The 26,445-nt window shown below is 47.2% G+C and overlaps 1 protein-coding gene across 1 annotated transcript; it reads left to right on the top strand.

The window, feature by feature from the left end:
• LOC119434905 (ATP-binding cassette sub-family C member 4-like) lies at positions 1–26,151 on the top strand (the record flags this gene model as incomplete). The annotated part of the gene is made up of 6 exons (XM_037701933.2): positions 1–72; positions 846–1,053; positions 4,521–4,831; positions 13,338–13,685; positions 24,041–24,142; positions 25,942–26,151. Coding segments are annotated over exons 2-6 (1,146 nt in total), but the record flags the coding sequence as incomplete, so codon positions are not given.
• Between the last annotated feature and the right edge of the window lie 294 nt (positions 26,152–26,445).

Here is a 26,445-nt window from a genome sequence, read left to right as displayed (position 1 = left end):
GAAGCTTGCGACGTCAGCCAAGGTGAATCCACGGGAAAAATTATTAAAGAGGAGAAAAATGTATCCACGAAGGTACGTGCATGAACATTTCTTTGCACCAATCACACCTTAATTTGCTAAATACAAGGTAAACAATTAACAGTATCAGCTTGACTGAATTCTTGAAACTCTGGCATCAGATGGTTCCAGTTTGATAACTAATGGCCCTGTTTCTCCCATTATGTAAATAAAACGAAGGGCAAAGCCAGGCCATCACCAACCGCATCCATACCTCGTACAGACTCACCGCCAGAGTCGATGCTTAAACCATTGTTTCATACTTCATGAAGTGTATGAACAACACATGCACAGGACGCGCAGCTCACTACATAGCTTAACACTTTCACTATCAGCTTCATTATTCTTAATTTGAATATAATTTTAGCCAACCAGTTGTTCACCACACAGCAAGACTACGGGACAATTTTAAGATGGCAAAATGTACAACAGGAACAAAACGTTCCAACAAGCGCAGTAAAATCAGCAACAAAAATGCACTCCAAAGCAAACACCATGTACATTTAATGAGTTAAAGTTTCAATGAAGCCTAAATACGATCAGAGGAGTTCATGTGCTTCATTATCAACATAGAATACACTAAAGGGTTTCTCGTGCTGATTTAGAGTGCAGTGTTTAACAGTGACTAGCTAGCCAACCGGGGGTCAAACATAAGGCACGGATTTTATTGGCATCTTTATCTAATATATCATGTATTAAGGCTTCGCTTATAAGATCGGCGATCTTTGCCGAAGAGCGAAAATTTCGCGTCCTCACGAAAGCGCTTAATCTATACACATGACTCGCAGAGCGCTGTAGATGTGTTGTGGACCACGTTGAAAATGTGCGGCTGGTGTCTCTGGCCGGGCGTGGCGTGTTTCGCGGTAAGCGCGGTCACCACTTCGTGGCAGCTGGTGTGGATCAAAGACTGGACGGACGCAAATGGACCGGACAGTGGCAGCAGCCCATATGATCCCCACTGGATCCGTGGACTGGTGGGTTTGTCCGTGGGGGCCGGTGAGTAAGAGCATCATTACTCTTGTGAACTTGCGCCATCGTGCGAAATATATTAATGGGAACGCCCGAATCAGTTTCAATAGGCCACGTAAGGGCTAGGTACGCCTCGTACACGCATGCCCCCCATGCATTCACATGCCTCGCATGAAAGTGCTTCATTTATTGATTAGATCGTCAACGGCAGAAAAGAAAACTAAATTCTCGGGTTTACGTGTCAAAACCGCGATCTTATTTTGAGGCACGCCGTAGCGGGAGAGGGGCTCCGGGTTAATTTTGACCACCTCATTAAAATGCACACAATTCGCGGTAAACGATAGTTTGTGCATTCCGTCTCCATCGGAATGCGGCCGTTGCGGCCTCGACGTTGGACGGGCCATGCTTTTCCATGCTTAACGTGGATTGCTCCTTCTATCGTCTGTCGGCCACCAGTAGGTACACGTGCATGTACGTCGTTAGCTTCTCACTTTTGCTGTTCTGTTGTCATGGCGCACTCGTAATGACTTGTCGGCCCTGTTTTGACGATTAACTGTATGATATGGCCTTCGGTAATCGTGTCTGCACTGTAATACTGTGTTTGTCATTGCAATACTGTCATTGCGATATTTTGCTGCAATGTGGCATATGTGCGAAGTGGCATTAGGTAAGAAAGTTACGGATTAGCAGCTTTAAACGGTCCGACACGATACAAGCCGAATGTGGTCAGAAAGCATCAAGAAATTGTGAAAATGCATATTCTGTGGCTGAGTAGCAGATCTCAGATTTGCCTGAAATTTCCGTGCAACTTTACTTCCAACGGACTGTTTCTACGCTTCTCGTCAAAAGAAAATTTGTGTACGAAGAGAGTATGTTATCAATTCATTCAACTTAATGGGTTGATTTCAAGACCACAAAATTCACCAAACAGGCACCGGCGCAATAAGTTGGTGACAGGATTTCCTGCGCTTTTATAACAATATTTTTATTCATGCGCTCATATAATAAAGTGACGTTTTCCGAGTGGTCTTCTGTAGTCTAATGGTGCGTTGAACAGTAGTAGTCTGATGCTAACCTAAATAAATAAAATTTCGCAATTAGAATTTGGGAATGAAACTTATTTGCAAAAAAATGTGTAAAGCTTGATTGACGATTGCGAAGCATAATAGAGCGTGGTGCAACTAGTCTTCGAGATCAAATGAGTTAGGTTTTTCCTGTCAGCAAAAGTTTACGCGCAGCACCAAGTGACTAGAATTATGAGGGAGGGGTAAAATTTTCATTAAGTTACACTGCTCCTCAGTCGATGCAAAATTTCGCGCATGAGCCCTGCGATCGTGCTTCGTTTCCAAAGCTGCGTAGACTCTCGTTTTCTTTCTCGGCGTTACGTTTTGTGACTGAGTCACAACATCGGGTTCTTGACGGCCAGGTCCGTGGTTATGAAAAAAAAAAGAATTCTGAGGTTTCACGGGCTAAAACAGCGATGTGATTATGAGGCACGCCGTAACGGAGGACTCCGCATTAGTTTTCGCCATCTAGGGTTCTTTATCTTGCACCTAAATCTAAGTACACAAGTGTTTCTGCATTTAGTCCCCATTGATATGTAGCCGCCGCAACATGGACCTAACGCTTGACCTCGAGCTCCGCAGCCAAACGCCATAGTCGTTGGCTATGGTTATGTGGAATATAAGTTTGTTGGTTCTCCTAATGCTAGCATTTAAAACATAACACTAGAAAAAATTCACCAATGATTACGATACTCCCTAATGCGAAATTTGAGTGTAGCTCTATACGTGTTCTCATTTCGCGATATATTGGCCGTCGCAACAATCTGTCTTGTGCGGCACGTTGGAAACGGAGTGAAGTGTGGCGCGACTGCCTCGCTAATCTGGAGATCGCGAGAGGCAGCGCGTGGGTGACACGCGGGCGCGATTCGCAGCAGCCGCCGCAGACGGACCTCCACTCATGCAGCGCTTTCTTTGCATATATGGAAGGAAAGCGCTGCATGAGTGGGGTCATCGGTGAACAGACGATGCGCGCTACTCTGCGCCATCTCGTAGCGATCGTCGCCGCAGAGCCTGTCTTGCGCGGCACTACGCTTTTCTTCTCACGATTCGCCATACCCTCCTCCTCCGCTTTCCTCTTTGCGCTATCTTCGCTATCGCCGTCTTTCATCCACGCTCCGCCTTCGCTTTTTCATCCTTTGCTGTGTTCTTCGCTCGGTTACGAGGGACGCCGAGTGGCGACGCCGACGCTCGCTGCAGGAACGCGCGACAAAGAGCTGCGCTCTAAAGTACAGGTAATAATCGGAGAGCGCCCGGCTACGCCAGTACGCATCCGCAGCGCCAGCAAACGAATGGAAATGCCGCTAGTCTAGCCGGAGTGTAGCAGACGACATACGCGAGTCCCCCGTATGACGTCACCGGAGCGCTGTTTGCAGCGCCGCCATCGGACACGCACGAGGCTATTAGGAGCCAGCGAGCACGCACATAGGCGACAAACTCTGTGACCTTGGACCGCCTCGCATTTGACCCTGGCTCCAACTAGGTAAAGAAGTGCTTCGCATTCAGAAAAGTAAACACGCACACGCATGTAACAACACGGGTGTGTCAAAGTTGTTCAACTTGGTCTCTCGACCGAAGGAAGTACGCCTTCGCGGCATTTTAAATCTTTTTTTTAATCTGTCTTTGAAATAATCTTCAACTGTTTCTTTAATCTTTCTAATCTATTGTAGGTCTCTTTGTAGACTTTTTTCTTTATTTCTCTGTCTCTCTTCCTACCTCTGCGTGTGTCCTTCCCCTTTCATCTTCTGTCTCCCCTTACCAATTACACAGTACAGGGTAACAAACTGGATATTTGCCTTCCGGTTAACCTCCACGCATTTCGCATCTCAATAATTTATTTCTCTCTCTCTCTCTCTCTCTACAAAAAAATATTTAAGGCAATATACAAAGTATCTGACCGTTTGCTAGCCTGTTTTCGTCACACGATATATTCTATTTGCTTACATGGACAAATCTTTCCCATGTACTGTGCGCCTTACCCAGACCAAAAGGAAAGGAAGAGCTTGTATTCCTTGCTTCTGAGACGTATGCCGAACTGACTAACATGCAGGGGCCAAGCGGAGTCCTTCGTGACGTGTGGTACTCGGAAGCAATGAAATTATTCACGCTTCATCAATTGATGCAAACCAGCCACCGACAATACAGGCGTGCCAGTGAAGAAAACAGCGCCAAAGAATCTGTTGCATTCTCAGCACTAGCAGCAGAGCGTATGGGGTAAAAAATAAAAGAGGTCTTAACGTCGGTAATGCGCGAAGAACGAACGCGCGTTTTTTCGTTTCTTTTTTTTTCATTTCTTGCCTCGTCCGGTAAATTGTTAATTTCAGGCTCTACGAGGCTTAGGAGAAGTTTCGTTGTAAGCAGGCAAGAGTAGCCTTGCTAACGATCTCGTGTGGCCAGACCAGCGGATATTCATGTGAATTCCTCTCTTCGCAGTGGCCAGCCGCCTGGCGGGGAACGTGCTGCTCTCCTTTGCCATGAATCGATTGTCCAGGTTGCTCCACCACGAAATGCTCGAGCGAGTGCTCTTCAGCCCGGTGTCGTTCTTCGACGCGACACCCCGAGGCAGGATCTTGAATCGATTCACCGCCGATCTCAGCGGAGTGGACAACCGCATGGCCACACTGAGCCGCCAGTTGGTTCAGAACAGCTTGGTGGCCCTCTCGCGGATGGCGGTCATCGGCACAGAGAGCATTGCTGTTATCGTGGTCGGGTTGGTGGTGCTCATCGTGTTTACCGTCGGCACAGTAAGCCAAGAAGCTTCTCGCAACGAATTTTAGTTATTATTTATTTATTTATTTATTTATTTATTTATTTATTTATTTATTTATTATTTATTTATTTACTATAGCGCACCATAGAAAATTACAGGAGGGTGCACAACAGACGACGGCACTTAACTAAACAAACATAGTTAAATAGGCGCGTGTAAGGGCGGGACATAGAAAGAATGCATGGAGGCCAATCGCTGAACTTCAATTGAGCTTTACTGCGGAAAAAAGTCAGAGCCCTTCCACCCTGTGAGGAGGGAAGTTCGCGCTCTGCTGAGATTTCCTATGTTGGGGATTAGCAATATTGGGGATTTGCTATGCTGAATTCGGCTACAAAATGGTAAACCCACCCTTTCGCTACGTACTCGGGAAGAGGCTTCGGTGCCAGCTCCAATTAGGTATATTTTAACGCTTCGACGATGGCTATACAATGCCGGTTCTGAAAGAACTGGCTCGGCGTCCACAGGCGACGGCGTTCCTAGCGCGTTCCTCACTCTTTTTGTACCCACGTTCTCATACAAGAATCCTTCACAAAAGCTACATGCAAGCCACGCTAACGCGCAACTCCTGGCACACCCCACTCCTCCGTTGGCCTTTTTTCGTAGACAGGCGGGAGCCCGGAGGTATCTACTAGCAAATGGAGTGTTGCAGCCCGGAGTGAGCCAGCGGCACAGGCGGCCGAGGCTGGCAAGGTTGCGCGCATGCGCTGCAGTCGGAGAGCGGGCACACACACTCACAGTCATGCGTGGCAGCCGCTTATCTCTCTCCCGCCATCGGGCCGCCGCGCTACGCCCATCCTCTCCTTCCTTCCATTTACTAGCGGCCCTGTCAACGACGCACACGGCGCAGCCGGAGGGCCGAGGGAAAGAGCGCGCGTCAGCAGCCGAGCTTAATAGCCTCCCAACAGGACTCAACTCTAGTCGGGCGCAGCTTCCAGCAGGCTTGCCGCGCTAGCCTCGCAGCCGGGCCCAACTCTACTCAGGGGGAACGCGGCATAAGAGAAGGTCGACTGGCCCAAGAGAAGAAAATACCGGGGGCTCAGGCGGCAGGGAGGGAGAAGGCGCCATGCGCTCAAAAAGACGATGACGCTCGAGCCAATGTTGACAATGATAGCTTTTTCTACACGCGGACACGATCCTCGGGGACTGAGCGCTTAAGTGCTTCGCTGTAAAAATACATAGGCGGGAGTTGCTGCGCGGAAACATTGAAAAAAAAAAAGAGCCACGGCCCACATTACCAGCGTGATCACAACAGAAGATCATCCATGTCTATGTCACTACGGAGTAGCCTCATCTGCGCAAGATTAAAGACACATTTGTAAAACACGTTATGAGAACATTTTACGCTCTTCATGCGCGCGTACTTCGGCGCTTTTTGTGCAAGTATGCCTCTTGTTTTTTTCGCAAATTAAGTGACGCAGTGCTAATTCTTGAGGGAGCATCGACCGTGGGGGGGGTCATTAGGCTGACCATTGTAAAAGGTTCCCGCGCAATGACACTTAAGTACTTGGAAGTTTTGAAAGCTCGGGAAGAGAGAGAGAGAGAATTGTTTGAAGCAGTATGCATAAAAAAAGGAAGGACATGGTGGCACAAAACGTGGCAATGCTGGCACAAGATCAAGCAAGTGTTGTCCCTTGTTTTTTTTTTTTTTTTTTTTTTTTTTTTTACAGTGAAGCTCTTAACATCACTACGGCACACTCAAAGCGTTATATGCCAGTATTACGTTTTGCTGAAAAAAAACACATAACTCACAAGTTATATATTGAGAAGATACGGAGAGGAATAGCGGCAATGTACAGGCAGTGTGGAAGTTTGTGTGCCAATTGGGGGTTAAATGAAAAATTTTAGACCTTCGACTTGGGCTCGTTAGAGGCGTTAACGGAAATGCCCCAAAAGATTATCCGCTTGCTTGAGAGGACTAAAAAACAGCAGAGGCCTCATATTTTTTTAGAAAAAAGGGGCCAATGGGTGACAGGTACCCAAAGTTTGAAGTCAGTAGGGTAATTATATTTATGATTATAATTACTCAAGTGCTCGCCTTCACCAAAATTGATGCGTTGTCAACGGCATGTAGTTGCTTTTACCCGGTTCTCCTCGGTCAACTAAGGGAGGCACGGTGCCTCCCATAGTTGTAGGAAGCAGGTTGTAAGCGACGATCGATAAATGTTCAATGCGAGTAGGTGGTATGTGTAGATTGCTTATAGCTTTTCTACAAATGTACGCATTCAAGCGTTCAAGATTTGCACGCTTCCATTATCCACTATGTTTTCCGGAATTACGGCAAGAGATACCAACTTCAATTTCAGTGCACACGGAAGAGGGGGTTGGGGAGGGGGGGGATGTCAAGCATACTGTGTTGCGGAATATGTTATGCTCTTAAAGCGGTGCAAATATTTATTGAACTGTCGTTGTTCTGGTTTTTCCACGAGTGCTCAGCAGGAACCTGTAACCTCGATGAACTATGCAAGCCACCTCGCTTATATTGGAAAAAACTAAGGGGAAGATGCTGGGTGATATGAGCGCAAAAGTCAAATTGTGGGGTGAATTATCACCTTTCAAATAAATATGACGCAAACTATTCCGGAGCTTTATGAATGTGTTTTACGAGCACCGCAAAATTTGGCCAGCTGCCATAGCCCAACTACACTGGCCAGCAAGGCCAAGTTCAGCGAAATTGGGGAAACACTATTGCAAATTTATCACAGATCGCATTTCAAGGTACGCACGCCACACCGCGCACGCAGCAACCGCCGGTAGTGGTAGGCTAAGTCCCAGTTTGACCTTGGCTGAGCTTGAAGGTGTTTTGTGAGTTTCTACCTTGAGTAGTAGAGTCTAAAAGACACGCGCGGTTACATTTGGTAGCAAAGATAGGATAGTAGTGACGAAAGAAGCTGACAAGGTTGAGTTACGAATAGTACAAACGTTTTCACAGAGAACACTTCTACCGTTATCAACAGCTAGCTGAATTTATTTTCCCATGTCACCATTCACGACATGCCAAAATTAACCGTGGTCGCCAACGATGACGCCAGCGTTATTTTGTAGAACGTGCGCTTGGCAGTAGAACAAGCACTTGTGAATCATGATAAGCAGCCCCTCTTGCTGGGTTATCAGAAAGCCTTCATGAGAATCAGGATCCACTTGTAGCCACTGAGGTGATTGCTGGTTACATGTGCTAGCAAAATTGTTAGGATGATTAGACGCGGTAAAACTGGTCGCTTCGATTTCACAGGTTTTGTCAGTGATAAGGCAGTGATAAGGCAGCCAGGCAGTGCCTGACACCGGCAAGAAAAAATATATATATATCGCCGAGAGCTAGTGCATGGGGCTATACTAGTTCAGGTGCAACCAAACTAGGAAGGCCCACTAAGCTTCATCAAAGTCACTCCCTCACCAGAACAGGAATTGACCTCCCTGGTGCAGTATTCGGCCACTACCTCCCTCATGACTCCGACAATTAACCCATGGCCCTCAGTTCCCAGTGGCTGCGGAGCACCTGACCAAGGCGGCGGTCAGACCTGCTACGCGGCAGAAGGTGCTAAGAATCTCTGGGTCAAGACAGGCTGCCAATGGAAACTGAACCTGGCAACGTTCAACACGCGCACCCTCTCGAGTGAGGCTAGCTTAGCAGGACTATTTGAAGAATTATCAGGCATTTCCTGGGATATTATCGGCCTTAGTGAGGTTAGAAGAACTGGTGAGGCTTACACAGTGCTGACTAACGGCCACGTCTTCTGCTACAAAGGTCTTCCAGATAAGAAAGAATCCGGGGTAGGATTTCTAGTGCATAACAACATAGCGGGCAACATTGATGAATTCTACAGCATTAATGAGAGAGTAGCAGTCGTCGTAATAAAGCTGAATAGGAGGTACAAAATGAAGGTAGTACAAGCCTATGCCCCAACCTCTAGTCACGGTGATGAAGAAATAGAAGTTTTATGAAGATGTTGAACTAGCAATGAGAAAGGTGCAAACTCAGTATACTTTAGTCATTGGCGAGTTCAACGCAAAAGTGGGGAAAACGCAGGTTGGTGAGCAAGCACTTGGCAACTACGGCATCGATTCTAGGAATCCAAGAGGAGAGATGTTAGTAGAATTCGCGGAAAGGAATAGGCTCTGAATAATGAATACCTTCTTCAGGAAGCGCAGCAACAGGAAGTGGACCTGGAAAAGTGCTAATGGAGAAACAAGGAATGAAATATATTTCATACTCTCTGCCGATCCAAGCATAGTGCAGGATGTAGAAGTGTTAGGCAAGGTAAAGTGCAGTGGCCATAGGTTAATGAGGTCTAGGATTTCTCTCAATTTGAAGAGAGAGAGTGAAATTAGTCAAGAGGAAGCAGGCCAACCTAGAGGCAGTAAGGGTAAAAGCAGACCAATTCAGGCTAGTGTTTGCAAACAAATGTGCAGCTTTAGAAAACGAATATAAAGACAACATAGAGGTAATGAATGAACCGTAACTAGGTTGATCTCAGAAGCAGCAATTGAAGTGGGAGGTAGGGCACCAAGGCAACCAGTAGGTAAGCTCTCCCAAGAAACAAAGGACCTAATAAAGAAACGACAGAAGGTGAAAATGTCCAACTCAAGAGATCAGATAGAATTCGCTGAACTGTCAAAACTAATCAACAAGAAAAAAGTAAGGGATATTCGAAATTATAACGTGGGAAAGATTGAGGAAGCCGTAAAATATGGACGCAGCATTAAATCAGTAAGAAGAAAGCTTGGCATAGGACAAGGCAAGATGTATGCACTGAAAGATAAGCATGGTAATATCATCAGCAATTTCGATTACATAGCAAAAGCAGCAGAAGAATTCTATACTGACCTGTACAGTGCCCAAACAGCCAAGCTACTTTCATTCAAAATAGTGATGAACCGGATACAGAGACTCCTTCTATAACTAGCGCGGAAGTTAGAAGGGCCTTGATAGACATGGCCAGGGGAAAAGCTGCTGGAGAAGATGGAATAACAGTAGATTTAATCAAAGATGGAGGAGATATCATGCTTCAAAAGCTTGCGGCCCTTTATACGCAATGCCTCACAACTTTATGTGTACCAGAGAGCTGGAAGAACGCCAACATTATACTAATCCATAGGAAGGGAGACGTTAAAGAACTGAAGAATTATAGACCCATTAGCTTGCTTTCAGTATTGTAAAATATTCACCAAGATAATGTCCAATAGAATCAGGGCAACACTTGACTTCAGCCAACCAAGAGAACAGGCTGGATTCAGGAAGGGATATTCTACCATGGATCATATCCATGCCATCGATCAGGCAATCGAGAAATCTGCAGAATACAATAAACCTCTCTACATGGCTTTCATAGATTATGAAAATGCATTGATTCAGTAGAAATACCAGCAGTCATACAGGCATTGAGTAATCAAGGAGTACAGGAGGCATACGTGAATATCTTAGCAAACATCTACAAGGATTCCACAGCTACCTTGGTTCTCCACAAGAAAGTAGAAAGATACCTATCAAGAAAGTGGTCAGGCAAGGAGACACAATCTCTCCAATGCTATTCACTGCATGCTTAAAAGAAGTATTGAAGCTCTTAGGCTGGGAAGGCTTAGGAGTGAGGATCAACGGCGAATATCTCAGCAACCTTCGGTTTGCAGATGACATTGTCCTCATTCAGCAACAATGGAGACGAATTACAACAAATGATTGAGGACCTTAATCGAGAAAGTGTAAGAATTGGGTTGAAGATGAATATGCAGAAGACAAAGATAGTGTTCAATAGCCTGACAAGGGAACAAGAATTCAGGATCTCCAGTCAGCCTCTAGAGTCTGTAAAGGAGTACGTTTATCTAGGTCAATTACTCACAGGGGACCCTGATCACGAGAAAGAAATTTACAGAAGAATAAAATTGGGTTGAAGTGCATACGGCAGGCATTACCAAATCCTGACTGGGAGCTTACCACTGCCGTTGAAAAGAAAAGTGTACAATCATTGCATTCTACCGGTGATAACATATGGGGCAGAAACTTGGAGGTTAACAAAGAAGCTCGAGAACAAGTTAAGAACCGCACAAAGAGCGATGGAACGAAAAATCTTAGGACTAACGTTAAGAGACAGGAAGAGAGCGGTGTGGATCAGAGAACAAACGGGGATAGCCGATATTCTAGTTGACATTAAGCGGAAGAAATGAAGCTGGGCAGGCCATGTAATGCGTAGGATGGATAACCGGTGGACCATTAGGGTTACAGAATGGATACCAAGAGAAGGGAAGCGCAGTCGAGGTCGGCAGAAAACCAGATGGGATGATGAAGTTAGGAAATTTGCAGGCGCAAGTTGGAATACGCTAGCGCAAGACAGGGGTAATTGGAGATCGCAGGGAGAGGCCTTCGTCCTGCAGTGTACATAAAATATAGGATGATGATGATGCTGGATGGCAGTACATGTATGTTACCAGTTTGGTAGCGTAAGGAAACAGGATGACCGCTAGCTTTACAAAATTCCTGCAACATTTGGCGAATTGCACCCGTGGGTTTACAGGAGTCTTCGGAAACTAATACATGCGTCCCTCAAAGTGTTGTTCTTCGCGAAAGAATAGCTTCTTGTAGTTTACACGAAGCGAATAATATAATTATCGGTCGGAACTTGTTCGGGAGAGCACAACCGATGCGCACGAGCTTGCTCAGCGGGTTGTAAAGGGTAACACTTGTGAAGCAATTCCCGTATGTTGGTTTCACTGCTGGCCCAGGCTTTCGAAGCGCTATCATCGATTCCGTGAAATATGAGGTCATCCCTCCGAGAGTGGTCCTCACTATCACTGAACTGTGCTGAAGCACAGAGCTTTCGCCTCGGACCGCCTTAGGCACAAGATCGCGAAGTGCTGACTCTTCATGTTTTTCTTCGACAGTGTTAACTCTTACGTCAATGATTGAGGTCGGAGCACTGAATCGACACGGACAAGAAAAACGGCAGGAAAGACGCTATCAACTGACTTAATTTCAACAGGACGTGATACTTACATCGACAAAATAAATACAAAATATAATCATATATAATGAAAACAGAAATATGTTAATTCTGACGGGCTCATCTAACTTCACAAGGAAGGAGTTTGTTTTGGGTAGTGCCTCGCCCCTGGTTTGAAAGATGTGTTTCTCGGCCACCATGATAGACCTTTCAAAGAAAAAATGGCGGCATTAATGGTTTAAATTTTTTCAGATATGATCAGTTCGAGAAGAGGGCATGCGGTAACCCATGTCACTGTCGAGAACAGATACAGCGACGAAACTTCGCACACGTTATATCAGAACAATAGCGCAAGACAAGACCAGGACAAGGAAGAGGACGAGCGTCCATCCGGTTTCCTTCCTTGTCTTGCACTACCGTGAATGAATGATACTGAATGAATCATTCATCAAGCCCGGGTATTAGTTCCATTGTCTGAAACTTAGCACGCTCGCCCCTGATTGTTACATTGCCGAAGTGGAACACGTGCTTAAGGCGTATTTCATATTACCTTTTCTACCCTAGAACATTGATTTAATTAACGTTGTGCTAAAACTCAGCCAGATGGAAACACAGTTCACATCAATTCGACGTATGGCTACTACTTGCAATAGTTGATATATATAGCGGGACTGGACTTTTCCGTGACACTGAAAGCGGCTCAGGCAAGTGAGCATATATCCAAACTGGCCTGGTACAAAACCGTCACTGTAAACTTTTTGGAAAAAATCCCATCTATGCATCTATGTTCTCTTGATTTGCCACATGACGCGCCGTGGTTGCTTAGTGGCTTTGGCATGGCGCTGGTGAGCACGAGGTTCCGGGATCAAATCCCGGCTGCGGTGGCCGCATTTCAATGGGGGCGAAATGCAGAAGCACCCAGGTGATCCAAGTTAATCCGTGGTCCCCCACTACGGCGTGCTTCATAACCATATTTCGGTTTGGCCGCGTGAAACCCCGAAATTTAATTGAAGTTTGGTTTGCCATATATCGCTGTTTTTTGTAGAATGGGGCTGCTACCGGGCTTTTTAGATATCAGTGTGCTGCGCAGAAGTGCAGAAGACTTGCTAGCACTGTTGGTCGATGTCTTGACACCGGTAAATCTGCCCACAAGGAAGATCACAATAAAGGAAACAGGAGTAGAGAGAGAAGAAAACGATAGCGGCTCATTGATAGCATCATACAGTTTCAGACTTTAAGCGTGATTTGCCACTGTATAATTAATGTGCGGGTTTTGTTGGGCTCTATATTTTATATCATACTGCACTGGTACAGGTTCAAGTAGAAGACGAGAACGTGTTATCAAATGGGAGCACATACAATATAAACGGTAGAATAACACTAAAAGCTTGAACACATGTTATACACTCCTAAAAAAGTCTAAAAGCACTGTAATATACCAACAAATAATGCAGTTTTAACACTTTACAATCCACACACCCACTTGGTGTTACAAGCGCGGCTCATTTAGTGGCAAGCATTTGTTAGATGAAAAATGGACTCTATCCACAGGCGCTGCTGACTCGTGCGGTGAACGCGACACGTTTCATCCGAAGCGCTCACTTCTCGCGCCTGCTTCAGCACGTGACGGAGACCGTGGACTCGCTGACCATCGTGCGAGTGTTCGGCATGACGGAGCGTTTCTACGAGCGCTTCTGCCGCCTAGCGGACCAGAACCTCCGTGTCTCCCTCGCCTCGGTCACTTGCAGCAGACTGACTCGGACGTTCGCCATGGCCTGCAGTCAGACCATGGTTCTGGCCACGCTTGTCTTCACCGTAGCCATAGGCGGAGGCGGCAACGAGTACGAAGACACGCAGCGATCAAGCAGCATCGGGCTTGCACTGAACTCTTCGTTGGCAGTGAGTACGAGGCCGAAAGCTTGATTAAACGTGGCGCATATCCAACACGCATGTTGGAATCTATGTGAAGTGGTGCTTTGGAGAAGGAAACAATTACCTGCTGTAAAATTAACGGGGATATGTCCAATTTTGCTTGACTTCATTCTATTCAGCATGTCATCTCATTAAAATTTTTGTTTATCCTTAACAAAAATCACAACTTTAATAATCTCTTGCGATTTCTGCGTTTATGGCCTACGCCGTTCACAAGCTATGCCGAAATGCAAATGCGAAATGCCAGCGCCAGATCTAGCAGATTCACAGCGAGATGTCTACAAACTCTACACTGCGATGTCACTCGCAAGGTGCCGAACCGAATCGGAATAGCACCGTTATTCTCAGCCGAATCAGAACTCAACCAAACCGGTATTTTTTCGCCATTTTGGAACCGAACTCACACCGGAACATTTTGAAAGAACCGGTTCGAACCGTTCCAGCCATTGGTTTAGCTCGGGGTCATTGTTGAAGTTCTATGACCGTGCATGCCGTTGCGTAGACAGCAGACAATGCCTCTTGTATCAATTCGACGCAGCGCATGGGGTGTTGCCTCGGCAACGTGCACATGGCTCACTGTAGTGATCTCATTGGTCCACTCAACTGCACGCATTGTCGAGTCAATTGTACACTGTGGTTGGCGCGCACTATGTACACAGAGTCGCCGACGCTGCGTCGTCGTATCAGTACAGCAGCATCTGCTGGGTTCGGGAACGCACCGTTCGCGCTCTCCTATGTGCGCATTGCAGTTCGTACTTTGTAACTACAATCACTGATGTTCATTCTGCAGCGTCATTGTGGCTTCGTGGAAATTGTCCACGGGAAGCGCGAACGGCGGCCACTAAAATATTTGTGGGAAACGAACGCACATGTAGGGAATCTATGCGAGGCGAAGCTTTTTTTTTTTTTTTTTTTGAAGCTGGTAATCAAGTGATCTACAGCTAAATGCGATGCGTACAATTGTGTTTATTTAGCCTATTGTTATGCTGCGCGGCGGGGCCGAAGAAGAGGAGATTGAATAACTGCGCACAGAGAAGAAAATGCCTACCGCCTAGGCTCAACATCTACGCGTACATCTAAAAGGCCTGCCTGTCTGCGATCTCGTCTCAAGGACCTCAAGACCCGCGAGCAGCTAGCGGAATCCATAACAGACGCATGCAAGATGACAGTGAGTGCCCAAGGCAAGTCATCTGCTGTATCCCTCAGCGAGAACCACACACCTTTTCCTATAAAGTTGAATAAAATGTCAGCGACTCGCTGCACCGTACATCGGTAAGCGGTCACAACGGTTAGAACTCAACGGTGCAATTTGCCAACGTAGTAGTTTTTTCTCACCGGAACCTCACTTCTCTGGTTCGACAATAACGAGAGCACGAACACAACGTGGGAAAGGCTCGCGGAGGAAATCAAGAGCTGCTTCGGGGACCCACCTTGAAAAACAAGGAAGGCTGAGCATACACTTTCGCCAGGAGCACTGTTCCCCGCGGAAGTATGCACAACCTACCTTGAAGTACGGCTTGTTCAGGTCTCTTGATGTCCGCACAGCATACCTCTCGTTGACGGCAGCCAAGGACCTCTCAAAAGCTTAAGCTCATCGTCTGACTTCAGGTTGCCATGGGAGTTGCCGTCTTCATGATGATGTAACCCTTGGAGGTACTTTTCTATCACTTCTGTCGGTCAGGAGGCTCGCTCATCTTTGCATTCCGCGCTTTTACAAGCGAAACAAAGCAACGCACGCCGCGAATATGATACGCGCGCCAACTTCTCGCTCGCGTGGGATGAGCTGATCCGAACTGAGGCGCCGCATACCGACCGCGCCTCCAAACAGAGGAAAAAGAGAAATGGTTGATACGGTCATCGAGGCGAGGCCCCGCCCCTGCACGAATTTGTTGTGAAAACAGTCGCACCCTTTCCTGGTGATAGCGTCTGCATCGACACTGCGGAATCCCGTCATCCTTCGTGTACCTTCGAACGCCCACAAGCCACACCACACCAGTTGTCGACGAAGCTAATGTGTCCGATACCTCTTTCCAGGGTAGAGTAAGAATTATATATTGCGAAGTCTAGGTATACTATTTGCTGAAAATTATTATCATATATTAACCATTGAGGCTGTCTGACAATGCGCACAGACCTTCTTGAAGCTTGATTTGATGCGCAAGCTTGCGATGATTGCGCAGGCACACTTGAAGTTCCAGAATCAGGGACTTCGGGCTGCTCTTGACGCTGTTTTGTGGAGGCCCTCTGGGTTGCATCAGTACGGCCACTACCAGCAGTACCATCAGGGTCTTGGGATGCAGTTGGCACTTTGAGCTCGTCACTTGACTCAGGTCTCGTTCGTGTGATGTAGGTGACAGCGGTTGCATCTTAAAACGGGATTATGCCCCATTTGTACGTTGTACATCCTCGGGTACACTATGTTGACCTTTCCTTTAAGAGGTCATATCTTGCCGCGTACTCTTCCTACAGCGCCTTGTGCCAAATGAGCTAGTACTCGTCCTTTCCTTTGCTGTCGGAGCTTTTTCACTTCCGTTGCCGGGACATCGGCAAAGTCTGGAACGTTGCTTCTAAGACGCCTGCCTTGCAGAAGCTCTCCTGGTGACTGTCCTTCTTCTTAAGGTGCTGAGCGTTAGGCTAAGAGACCTAGCCCGAAGTCTTCTCTGGAGTCCGCACATATTCTCATTTGGCGTTGAACTATTTTCACACCTTTCTATGCCAGACCGTTATATTTCGGGTAGGCTGGACTTGATGTGACGTTTGCGAAGTCGTACTTCATTACAAATGATGAAAACTTGCAACAGGAGAACTGCGGCCCACTGTCTGCGCAAACATCAGCTGAAGTGCCGTAGCGGGAGAAAATTGAGCTGAAAGCTGGAATGGGGTCCTCGCTGACATGTTACGCAGTTGCTCGACTTCGTGGAAATTTGAAAGGACATCAAAAGCAACTATAGACGATTGTCCCCCTAATTAATTGGTAACCAGCCCGATACCATGGCAACGTTGAGCAGCACGCATAAGAAGCGGCTCCTCTGGTTGCCTGAGGCATATCTGCTGCATGTGGGGAAGCTCCCAATGAGCGTGGCGATGTCGCCGTTAAGCCCTGGCTAGAAAACAAGACTTACGCTTCTGTCTTAGCATCTTCACAAGCGTGAATTTTTGCGAGCATTTCCCGGCGAATGTTCCTTGGTACGACGATTTTGGCACCCTCCAGCAAGACCCCATTCACCTCTGTCAGTTCTGAGGCAAAGGGTGTCATTTCACCTTCAAAGTTACTCCCTCCTGCCAAGCTGGTGATGGCTGCTTTCAAATAGTCGAGAGCAGATTTCTCGGCTAGTTTCTGAGGCGTTGCTTCCGGGACCACGGAGCCACTAGCCGAACTTCGTGAGTATCGACGTCCTCCGTTGCCCCAGCGTTGTCGTCGTCTGTGCCATGGTACGACCGTGACATGTCTGCTCGGACATGCTTCTTCTCAGGAATGAACTGCATGTAATAATCGTATTTCATGAGACTTAGGACAAACATTTGTAAGCAAGGTGGCATGTAAACAAAATGACTCGTCATCCCGGTCCTGCGAAAGTGGATGTCCGGCGAAGCTTTTGAAAACCACCGCTACAGCTGCTGAGGGGGGTATGCAATGCTATATCACTTTAGAGTAATGGTATTCAAGGTAATATTGAGAGCATGCCGCTGCTGGTCGTATTGCCTTTTCTTTTCCCCTTTGCCACTCCTCGTATTCATGCTGCTCGTCGGGAGTCCTAACTACGCGTTGTCTAACCATGGCGGCGCTGCAACAACAATGAAATCAGTTGCTAGGCTGGTTATTTTATATATAAAAGGCTATTGACGTCACTCCACACGTCGCAAGCTGCCGTCGCCGCATCAGCTTGCGACGGCAGCTTGCGAGAAACGTATGTGGAGAGCGCTACGTGCTTCGCATTGTTACCAGGAGCGCCTTATCTGGTTGGGATGCTTGTTTTGTGCTTGGTGTTTATCGAATAAATTTGTACCTACCCACCTACTTACCTATCGAAACGAATGCTGTTCTGCATGTTGTATGGCTGATTCCAGAGAATTTATGCACTTTTCGCTTCGCTTTGCTGAGTACTTCACCTCCGCCATGGGTCGGCCCGGTATTGCACGACCTCCGGAATCGGCCCATATTTTTGCCCACGGACACGAAAAATGCCGACCAACTAGAGGCTAACAGCTTCGTAAATTTTTTTGACGCTACTGAAAGGAGTGGCTTATGATCAGTTTCTACGACGAATTTTTACCTGTAAACAAACAGATGAAACTTTTCGCATCCGAAAGAACTGCTCAGCGCTTCTTTCTCAATTTGCGCATAACTGTGCTGGGCTTCCGTGAACACGCGCGACGCGTATTCAACTGGTCACCAACTCTTATCTGCGCACGCTTGCAAGAGCGCTGGGCCAACATCGTCTTTTCGAAGCGTCGCAGGTAATATTGATTTCTTTACTAGCATCGAAAATAGCTACCACTGGTGCAGTAGTCAGGACCTCAGTGACCCTCTTCCATTCCTTGGCGTGATTTTCGTGCCATTTGAAACTGGTTCGAAATTTGATTAGGTCTCACAAAAGCGCCGGGCACGTACTGGCCGAAGTAGTTGAGCACTCCAAGGATTCTCTGTACACCAGCTTTTGATTTCGGTGGGGGTCCATTTATCAAACTTTAGACAAGCTTTGGATTACGCGTTATGCCTTTGCGACTGATGACGTCACCCAAAAACTCAACTTCTGTTAACCCAAACTGGCACTTCTTACCATTGAACGTGAGGCCAGCTCCTTCGGCCGCCTTAAGGACTGCTTTCAGCCTATTGTCGTGCTGTTTATTGTGCCCATATGAGAATGTCGTCTATGTAAATATCCCGTCAACAACCTGACTGAGAGTCTTTGAAAGACTTCTGACGCCGAGGAGATACCATAGGGCAGCCGAAGCTAACAATATCTACCAAACGGAGTTGCAAAAGTGCGTATTTTTTAGGTTTTCTCGTTTAGCGGTACTTGGTGGAACCTTGAGTTCACATCTAATTTTCTAAAATAACTGACACCGGCGAGCTCTGATTCAATGTATTTGCATTTAGGAAGCTCCTAATGCTGCCTCTTAATGTGTTCATCAATGCGTGGCTCGGATCGATGCACACTGTGTGACCGCGATCTTTCTTATAGAGCAAAACCACAAGACTCATCCAGGCTGCTGGGGCGTTTTCCTTTTCGATTATTTTGGCACGCTCCATTCTTACAAGTTTGTCACGAAGGGCCTGCCGTAGGGCAACAGGCACCCTACCCGGACGAAGGCTACTACACTTGGCTGCAGCACCATGCTGTGAGGTTGCTTCAAACAGCGCAAACCTTTAAAGATGTGCTTGACATCGCATAGTACTTCATGCTCAGCGTATGCGTCAACAATGCCCACGGAGCGGCAAAGAAAGCCTAAAGCTTGGCTGGCATCTAGTCCCAGTAAACCGTGACCATGCTTGACAACGAAGAATTTCACGTCCTTGCATCCTTATTCGTATTTCGAAAGGTAATGCTCTGGGAAGTTGTTCCAAAGTTCTTGATGACGCTTCCGTTATAGGCATGTAGTACTGGATTCGTAGGTTTAAATTAATCGAGTGTTCCTATCCTCCGATAAACGACAAGGAGGTTCGCTTGCGAGCCGTTACCTACCTTGAGCAACACTTGGCGATTCGCCACTTGAAGGATGACTTTCCATTCCTTGCTTCTTCCGCTTTCTTTAGTTACGTCAAGAATTTCAAATCTGTCGGCATTTTGTCGCTTACTCCGCCGATGTCGGCCCTTCTAAAATGTTAGGACGGCACACTCCGAAGTGATGAAGCTTATGGAAGGAGGTGCACCTTTTCTCACAGGCATCTTTCATCCCCCATCTTTCATTCCCCCTCATTCCGCTCCCATGTGTAGGGTAGCAAACCGGTTGTGCTGAACTGGTTAACCTCCCTGCCTTTCCTTCTCACTCTTTCCTTCCTTCCTTCCTTCCTTCTCACAGGCAGAACTGTCTGTGCTGCATTTGCAGCACAGACAGTTCTGCATGTGCAGTGCTGCATGTGCAGCACTACAGGCAGAACTGTCTGTAGATTACATTTCTTGCATATTATATGCTCTATACGCAGATGATATCACTATATGGACCAACACCGGCAGCATGGGACAGATGGAAGAAGCACTCCAACGGGCAGCGGATACTGTAGAGCGCATCGGCCTCGCTTGCGGACTTCGATCCCCCTCTACTAAATCAGAACTCCTGGTATTTAGGAAGCGTGACAACCAAATTCCGTTGAATATCCAACTCCATCAATCCCCGGTCAGGGAAGTGGACACTATCCGCGTCCTGGGAGCATACATTAATAATCAGGGCAACAACAACGCAGCAATTCAAAAGCTCCGCACTACCTGCACCAATATCTCCCGAATGATATCCAGAATTGCCAATCGACACCGTGGCATTAAAGAAGCGGACATACTGCGTCTCGTACAGGCCTTTGTGATCAGTCGTGTCACTTACAGCTTCCCGTACCTGTGTGTTCTCAAAAAGGACGAACTCAAACTGGACCGTCTACTCCGACTTACATATAGGAAAGCCCTCAATCTACCACCATGGGCCATGAATGACAGGCTCCTTGAAACGGGCATCTATAATACAGCGTCAGAGCTCTTCCAAGCTCAGTACATGAACAAAGTCATTCGGCTCGCACGCACCAAAGCAGGTCGCACTACGCTAGAAGTACTGGGCATCAATCCACCCACTCAGGTCGCCAGCAAGCGATCACTACCGCCAGAATGGCAGCAGGATATCATCACTCGCCCGTTGCCACGTAATATGCACCCCGTCCACCACGAAAACAGGAGAGCTGCCAGAGCCAAAGCCTACGACAAGTATTCGGATCACGCAGGTGCATTCTTTGTAGATGCCGCCGGACCCCTGCACAACCGCTCCACGGCAAACCGTTGTACACAGGGGACAGGTGTAGACTGCATCTCGGCCCCCGGAATGGACATCACAGCCACGGAAGAGGCTGGTATAGCCTTAGCCATGCGTAATCCAAGAGCCACCTTTGTCCTCACGGATTCCCAGGCGGCGTATCGCAATTTCGCAAGAGGTCAAGTCGGCCACCTCGCACACTCAATACTGCAACAGGCTGCGGCCAATCGTCAAGAGGGTCAGTGGAAACAGCTGTTGTGGGTACCAGGGCCCGCGGGAGTTCGAGGCAATGAGATTGCTCATGCCTCCGCCTGAGAACTTCAACACCGGGCTCCGCCGATTCCTCCACAGCACAACTTCTCGCTGACCAGGACGATCCTTAGCCCTTTCTTTCATATTCTGAGATCCTACAACACCTCCGGCTGAGTAGACGCACTTTACCCCCGCCTGATCCCAAATTAGATAAGGCAACGCAGGTAGCATGGAGACGCTTACAAACATTGTCATTTCCAAATCCTTATGTATTATCAAAGATAGATTCTATGACGTACAATCCGCAATGCAAATTCTGTCCCCAGACGCCACGTTATACCACATGGTCTGGGCGTGCCACCAAAATCCACAAATATCGACCAACCATAATCCAATCCGACGATAGTCGAGTGGGAGGCGACCCTGTCCAGCTCGGACCCAGAACAGCAACAAGCCCTGGTCAACCGAGCCCGGACGGCGGCAAAAAGCCAATGGTCTTCCGGACTAGGTGGTCTGACCACAAAACGGCTATTCATTTTCACTAATAAATGTTTTATTCTTTCTTGCATATAAATTCTCTTCTTTGACAACGGTGATCTCTTCCCTCATTCGGTGAGGCGCGCTTTGAAATGGCGTAGAATCTGTCATTAACTTCACACCAGACTTCATTCCATTGTGCTAAAGCTTCGGCAACTTTGAACATTTCTTCTGCTCTTTGCAGCGTCAGGCCCTTTTTCCGCAACATTTTTTTTTTCACTTAGTTTTGGGTCGTTAGTGCCAGACACGATCTGATCTCGGACCATTGAGTAATTCGACTCACCGAAGTTGCACTGCGCTTGGGGTCGCGAAGGAATTTCTCAAACGGCTACGCTTCAGCTTGCTTCCTCAAACGAGATACACATCGCTCGTGAACTTCGTTTCCGACCTCGGAGCCCTAGGCATCGAACTTCTGCACCAATGGTCGCATAGTCGTCCTTGGTTTCTTCTGTGTCGAACCTGAAGGTGTTGAACTCATCCAGGGCATCGTCTCCAGCGACGCTCAGCAGAAGGGCTGCTTTTGCCGCCTCGGTCCTAGGTTGGCCTTTCGACGCAGTCGCCCGCAAAAAAATTACGACAGAACTCATGTCACGACGACTGTCGGTGGTAATGCGATTAGCGTTTCAACATTGTAGTGACACACCGTATTGGCGAAGTCACGTTTATTTAACATATGCAGTGGTCATCCCGAGACTTCGGGTCCTCGGCTATATGCGACGTAATCCGGTATCGTCCTACTTCGTTGTGGCAATCGCCTGCCAAGGTAGCTCGTGAACCAGCACAGTGACGGCGATGGAATAACGAAGGAATGACGTTGATGAAAAGACTAGGCGGTATCATCGCGACAACATGACGACAGTGACATGGCGATTCCTAAACGATGACGAAGGCATATAAACGACGGTATGACAACGGATACTTGATAGTGACTGTCCGACGACGACGATTGTCTGACAAAGGCGGCACGATAGAATGACGACTGAATCAGTACCACGACTGAATGACGACAGCGTAATTAAGGTAGAAAGGCGAAGAAGGAAAGACGTCGATGGAACAACGAGCGCAGTATGACGACGGCAGCATGAGGACAATGAGATGGCTTTACTGAAGAGATGACGATGGTAAAACAATGGCGTGAAGATTACTACATGACGACAATTAATAGTAGAACGCGACCGTGTGACGATGCTGTGACAATGACGGTGTGAGTCGGATGCCAAATTTGAAAGGACGACGATGGAAAGACCGCGACGGCATATAACGACGACGGCATGACAAGGAACGCGTGACGACGACTTTATGATGACGATGGCATGACAGCGTTATGATGACGAGTGTATGACAACAATGGCATAATGACGGCTCTATCACGAAGCCTGTATAACGAGGATGAGTGACGACCACGACACGAGGAAACTCGGATGGACGGACGTCCGTTCTCTGACGCCGACCCAGTGGCCCGAGTTGCCTATAGCAGATTGGACTACTAGGTATGTGCTCGTGGTCGTGATGCCAGACGGATACGGATGGTCGTGAGACGGATGGATGGACGGACGGACGGCTGAAGTTGGCAAAGAATGCTAATCGCAGTAAAACAACTGAAACTTTTGCTCAAAGCATTTCCAGTTACCCGTGGAGTGCGAGGGCTCCGGTTAGGCCCATATTCGTTGTCAGCCACGACTATGCTTCGGCCGATATGGTCCGACTTCTGACACCAGTATCGAACTACGAAAGGAGCGAGACGACAGCCGGATGGTTGACATTAAGCGGAAGAAATGGAGCTGGGCAGGCCATGTAATGCGCACGATCGAGTGTAACGCCTGTATGTTAAGCGAAGTAGTTATGATGGAAAATGTGCACAACTGGGTCATGTACTTGGAGATAGGGGCCAAGCAAAATCATCATTCTTCACAAGTATCAATGAGGTCTTCTGTAAATCGATTCCCACAGTGCGTGGAATCCGCAGACGTTTAACATTGTTGTTCAATTTAGCTTCTTGATAATAATAAAGTGTTATATTGCTACGGAACAGTTATTTCCGTAACCAAGAGCAAGCCTGTCATGATTGAAAGGACGAAGAGGACGATGTTTTTAACCTGATACAGGCTGTTTGTTCTGGACAGAGCTACATGCATATGCGCTTGTAAATATACCTTTGTACATATAGTCATTCCTGTGCATCTTTATACGTGCACAGTCCTATTACGACAATTCCTGTGCATATTTATAATGCATCATTCCTATTACGACAATTAGCAGCTTCCTGAAGACCCTGGCCCTTTGTACGTCCATGTGGAGCATGGGTTCCCTCATTGTCACTTGTGCATACTATATGCAGTTGCCGCTGCTCTGTGACTATTCATATAGGACGCTCGCGAACGTGCCCGAACTAGTTTGGAGCATTCACATGAGTGATATGGGCTGTAGGTTACAATTCTGTGACATGGAATTTTGTTGCACTGGATCAATACCACTGTATTTGTTTTCAATAAAATATGAGTTAATGAGCGAGTTTAATAAAGTATTCTTTCAAGATTTGGAGCACCCCGTCCCTTATGCTCTCTTCTCCGTTATAGATCCCCATGACAATGGCAATGCTGTGCATCACCTTCCTAGGCATGACTCAAATTATGGTTTCCTTGGAACGGGACATCGAGTACACAGAGCTGCCAAAAGAGGTAATTGGATCAAATGTCATTTTTTTTCTTTTTAGTCCTTTGTCACGCTCTTAGTCCTTTGTTACACGCTCTGATGAAAAGTAATAACATTTAATAAAAATCAATGAAACAAATGCATTCAAAACAAGAATTCTACAAAAAAAAACATGCCTCAGGAACTCCTACCTGTACTCTTAATGTAGTTGAAGAAAGAACTGTAGTATTACTGATCGCTAATATGCCTCTCTTGCTTTTTCAGATATTCCAGTTCCACAGTTTATTTTTCACCATATTTTCATACTCGTATACTGTATTATTCAGCAAGTGAATTATTTACCGTGCAAATATTTAGCGCGACACTCATCCTTTACGGCAGTCGACTAATGAAACAGTTAAGAAGCCTTGTCTGATACTACAGATATTACTTGATGTGCAGCGTGTGAGGCATGAGAATTAAATTATGGTGTTTAGCGTCCTGAAGCTGCTCAGTTGGCTATGAGAAAAACTGAAAGCTAGGGCTGCTGTGTTTGTTTCTTTTTCATCACCCAATGTTTTCGTAACCTGCACCCAAATTTAAGTGCACGAGATGCTTTTCACTTCGCCCGCATCTAAGTACTTACAGGAATCAGTAATTTCTGAAGGGATAAAAAAAACAAGTTTGGTCATTATCACACGAGCTTATATAATCTAAAAAAATAATCTGCCATAAAGCATCTTTTCGGGATGGTTATCTACGGTAATGGGATTAGCATTCAAGTAGTGGTGCATAAATTTGTGGTTATGGGAAAATATTATTGGTAGAGATTTTAATGATTATTTTTGTGCTGTGGAATCATGAAGTGTAAGTTGTCTGTACCGGCACATATCCGGTGGCACATATCCAATGACCCAAGTTCCCAAATTACCCGTGTTGCCAAATTGCGTCACTGGGAAGAGAGGCTAAAGAGGACAGACCAGACCAGACCAGACCAGACCAGACCAGACCAGACCAGACCAGACCAGACCAGACAGACAGACAGACAGACAGACAGACAGACAGACAGACAGACAGACAGACAGACAGACAGACAGACAGACGGACGGACGGACGGACGGACGGACGGACGGACGGACGGACGGACGGACGGACGGACGGACGGACGGACGGACGGACGGACGGACGGACGGACGGACGGACGGACGGACGGACTGACGGACGGACGGACGGACGGACGGACGGACGGACGGACGGACGGACGGACGGACGGACGGACGGACGGACGGACGGACGGACGGACGGACAGACAGACAGACAGACAGACAGACAGACAGACAGACAGACAGACAGACGGACAGACGGACGGACGGACGGACGGACGGACGGACGGACGGACGGACGGACGGACGGACGGACGGACGGACGGACGGGCAGACAGACAGACAGACAGACAGACGGACAGACGGACAGACGGACAGACGGACAGACGGATAGATAGATAGATAGATAGATAGATAGATAGATAGATAGATAGATAGATAGATAGATAGATAGATAGATAGATAGATAGATAGATAGATAGATAGATGCTGATGTAAGCTAAGAATAGTACTCCATTAAAAAGTGACAGTGCTGGAAAAGATATTTAGTTTAAAACGACACAGTCCGTGTGTCGCGTGGGCGTGTTGTATTGCTGTCATTCAGAGAAAAGTGACGTGTAAACGAGGCATGTCTCATTTTTTGTGTTTTTAAGAAAGTTTGTGATTTAAACGCGATACCGTCGCTCTGCGTTGAGTACTGCCATGTGTCCTTCCAAGCGACTTGCCGCTGTATATCCGTGCAGGATGACGTCGAATATATTGCCATCGAGGAAGCACCCAATGGCAAAACGAATTCGAAGGTCACAGACTCTGTGGCTAAGCTGCATCAGGTGGACAAAACATGGCCCTTTGAAGGTTGCATTAGTTTCCAGGACTTCTCAGCGTCGTACCGACCGTCAGTGCTCGAGGACTCTCTCAAACATGTCACCTTCACTGTGAACGCGAGGGAGAAGGTGAGTGCATGTCGCAACATCAGTAAGACATAGAGCATCAAAGTCAAATAGTGCGGACGTAAATACGGAAATAAATGTGCTTATACGAAACGAAGTGGTCGAAGCTTTGGGCAAGGTATGCCTGAGGAAATATGATTGTGCTTAGCGCCGACGTATGTATACACGCGTGGAACTTGGATGGAGCGGTGCGTACTAACACGGTACAGGAAGCCACAGATGTAGGCTGCAATGGACACTACTAACGGCGGACTGCGCTCGCGCAGTCCGCGTGAATGGACGCTTGCGCGCACTGAT

The sequence above is a fragment of the Dermacentor silvarum genome, unplaced genomic scaffold (genome assembly GCF_013339745.2).
Source record: "Dermacentor silvarum isolate Dsil-2018 unplaced genomic scaffold, BIME_Dsil_1.4 Seq315, whole genome shotgun sequence".
In the NCBI taxonomy this organism is placed as follows: Eukaryota; Metazoa; Arthropoda; class Arachnida; order Ixodida; family Ixodidae; genus Dermacentor; species Dermacentor silvarum.
The sequence above is the reverse complement of the archived record's forward strand: the minus strand, read 5'-3'. Positions and strand labels throughout refer to the sequence as shown.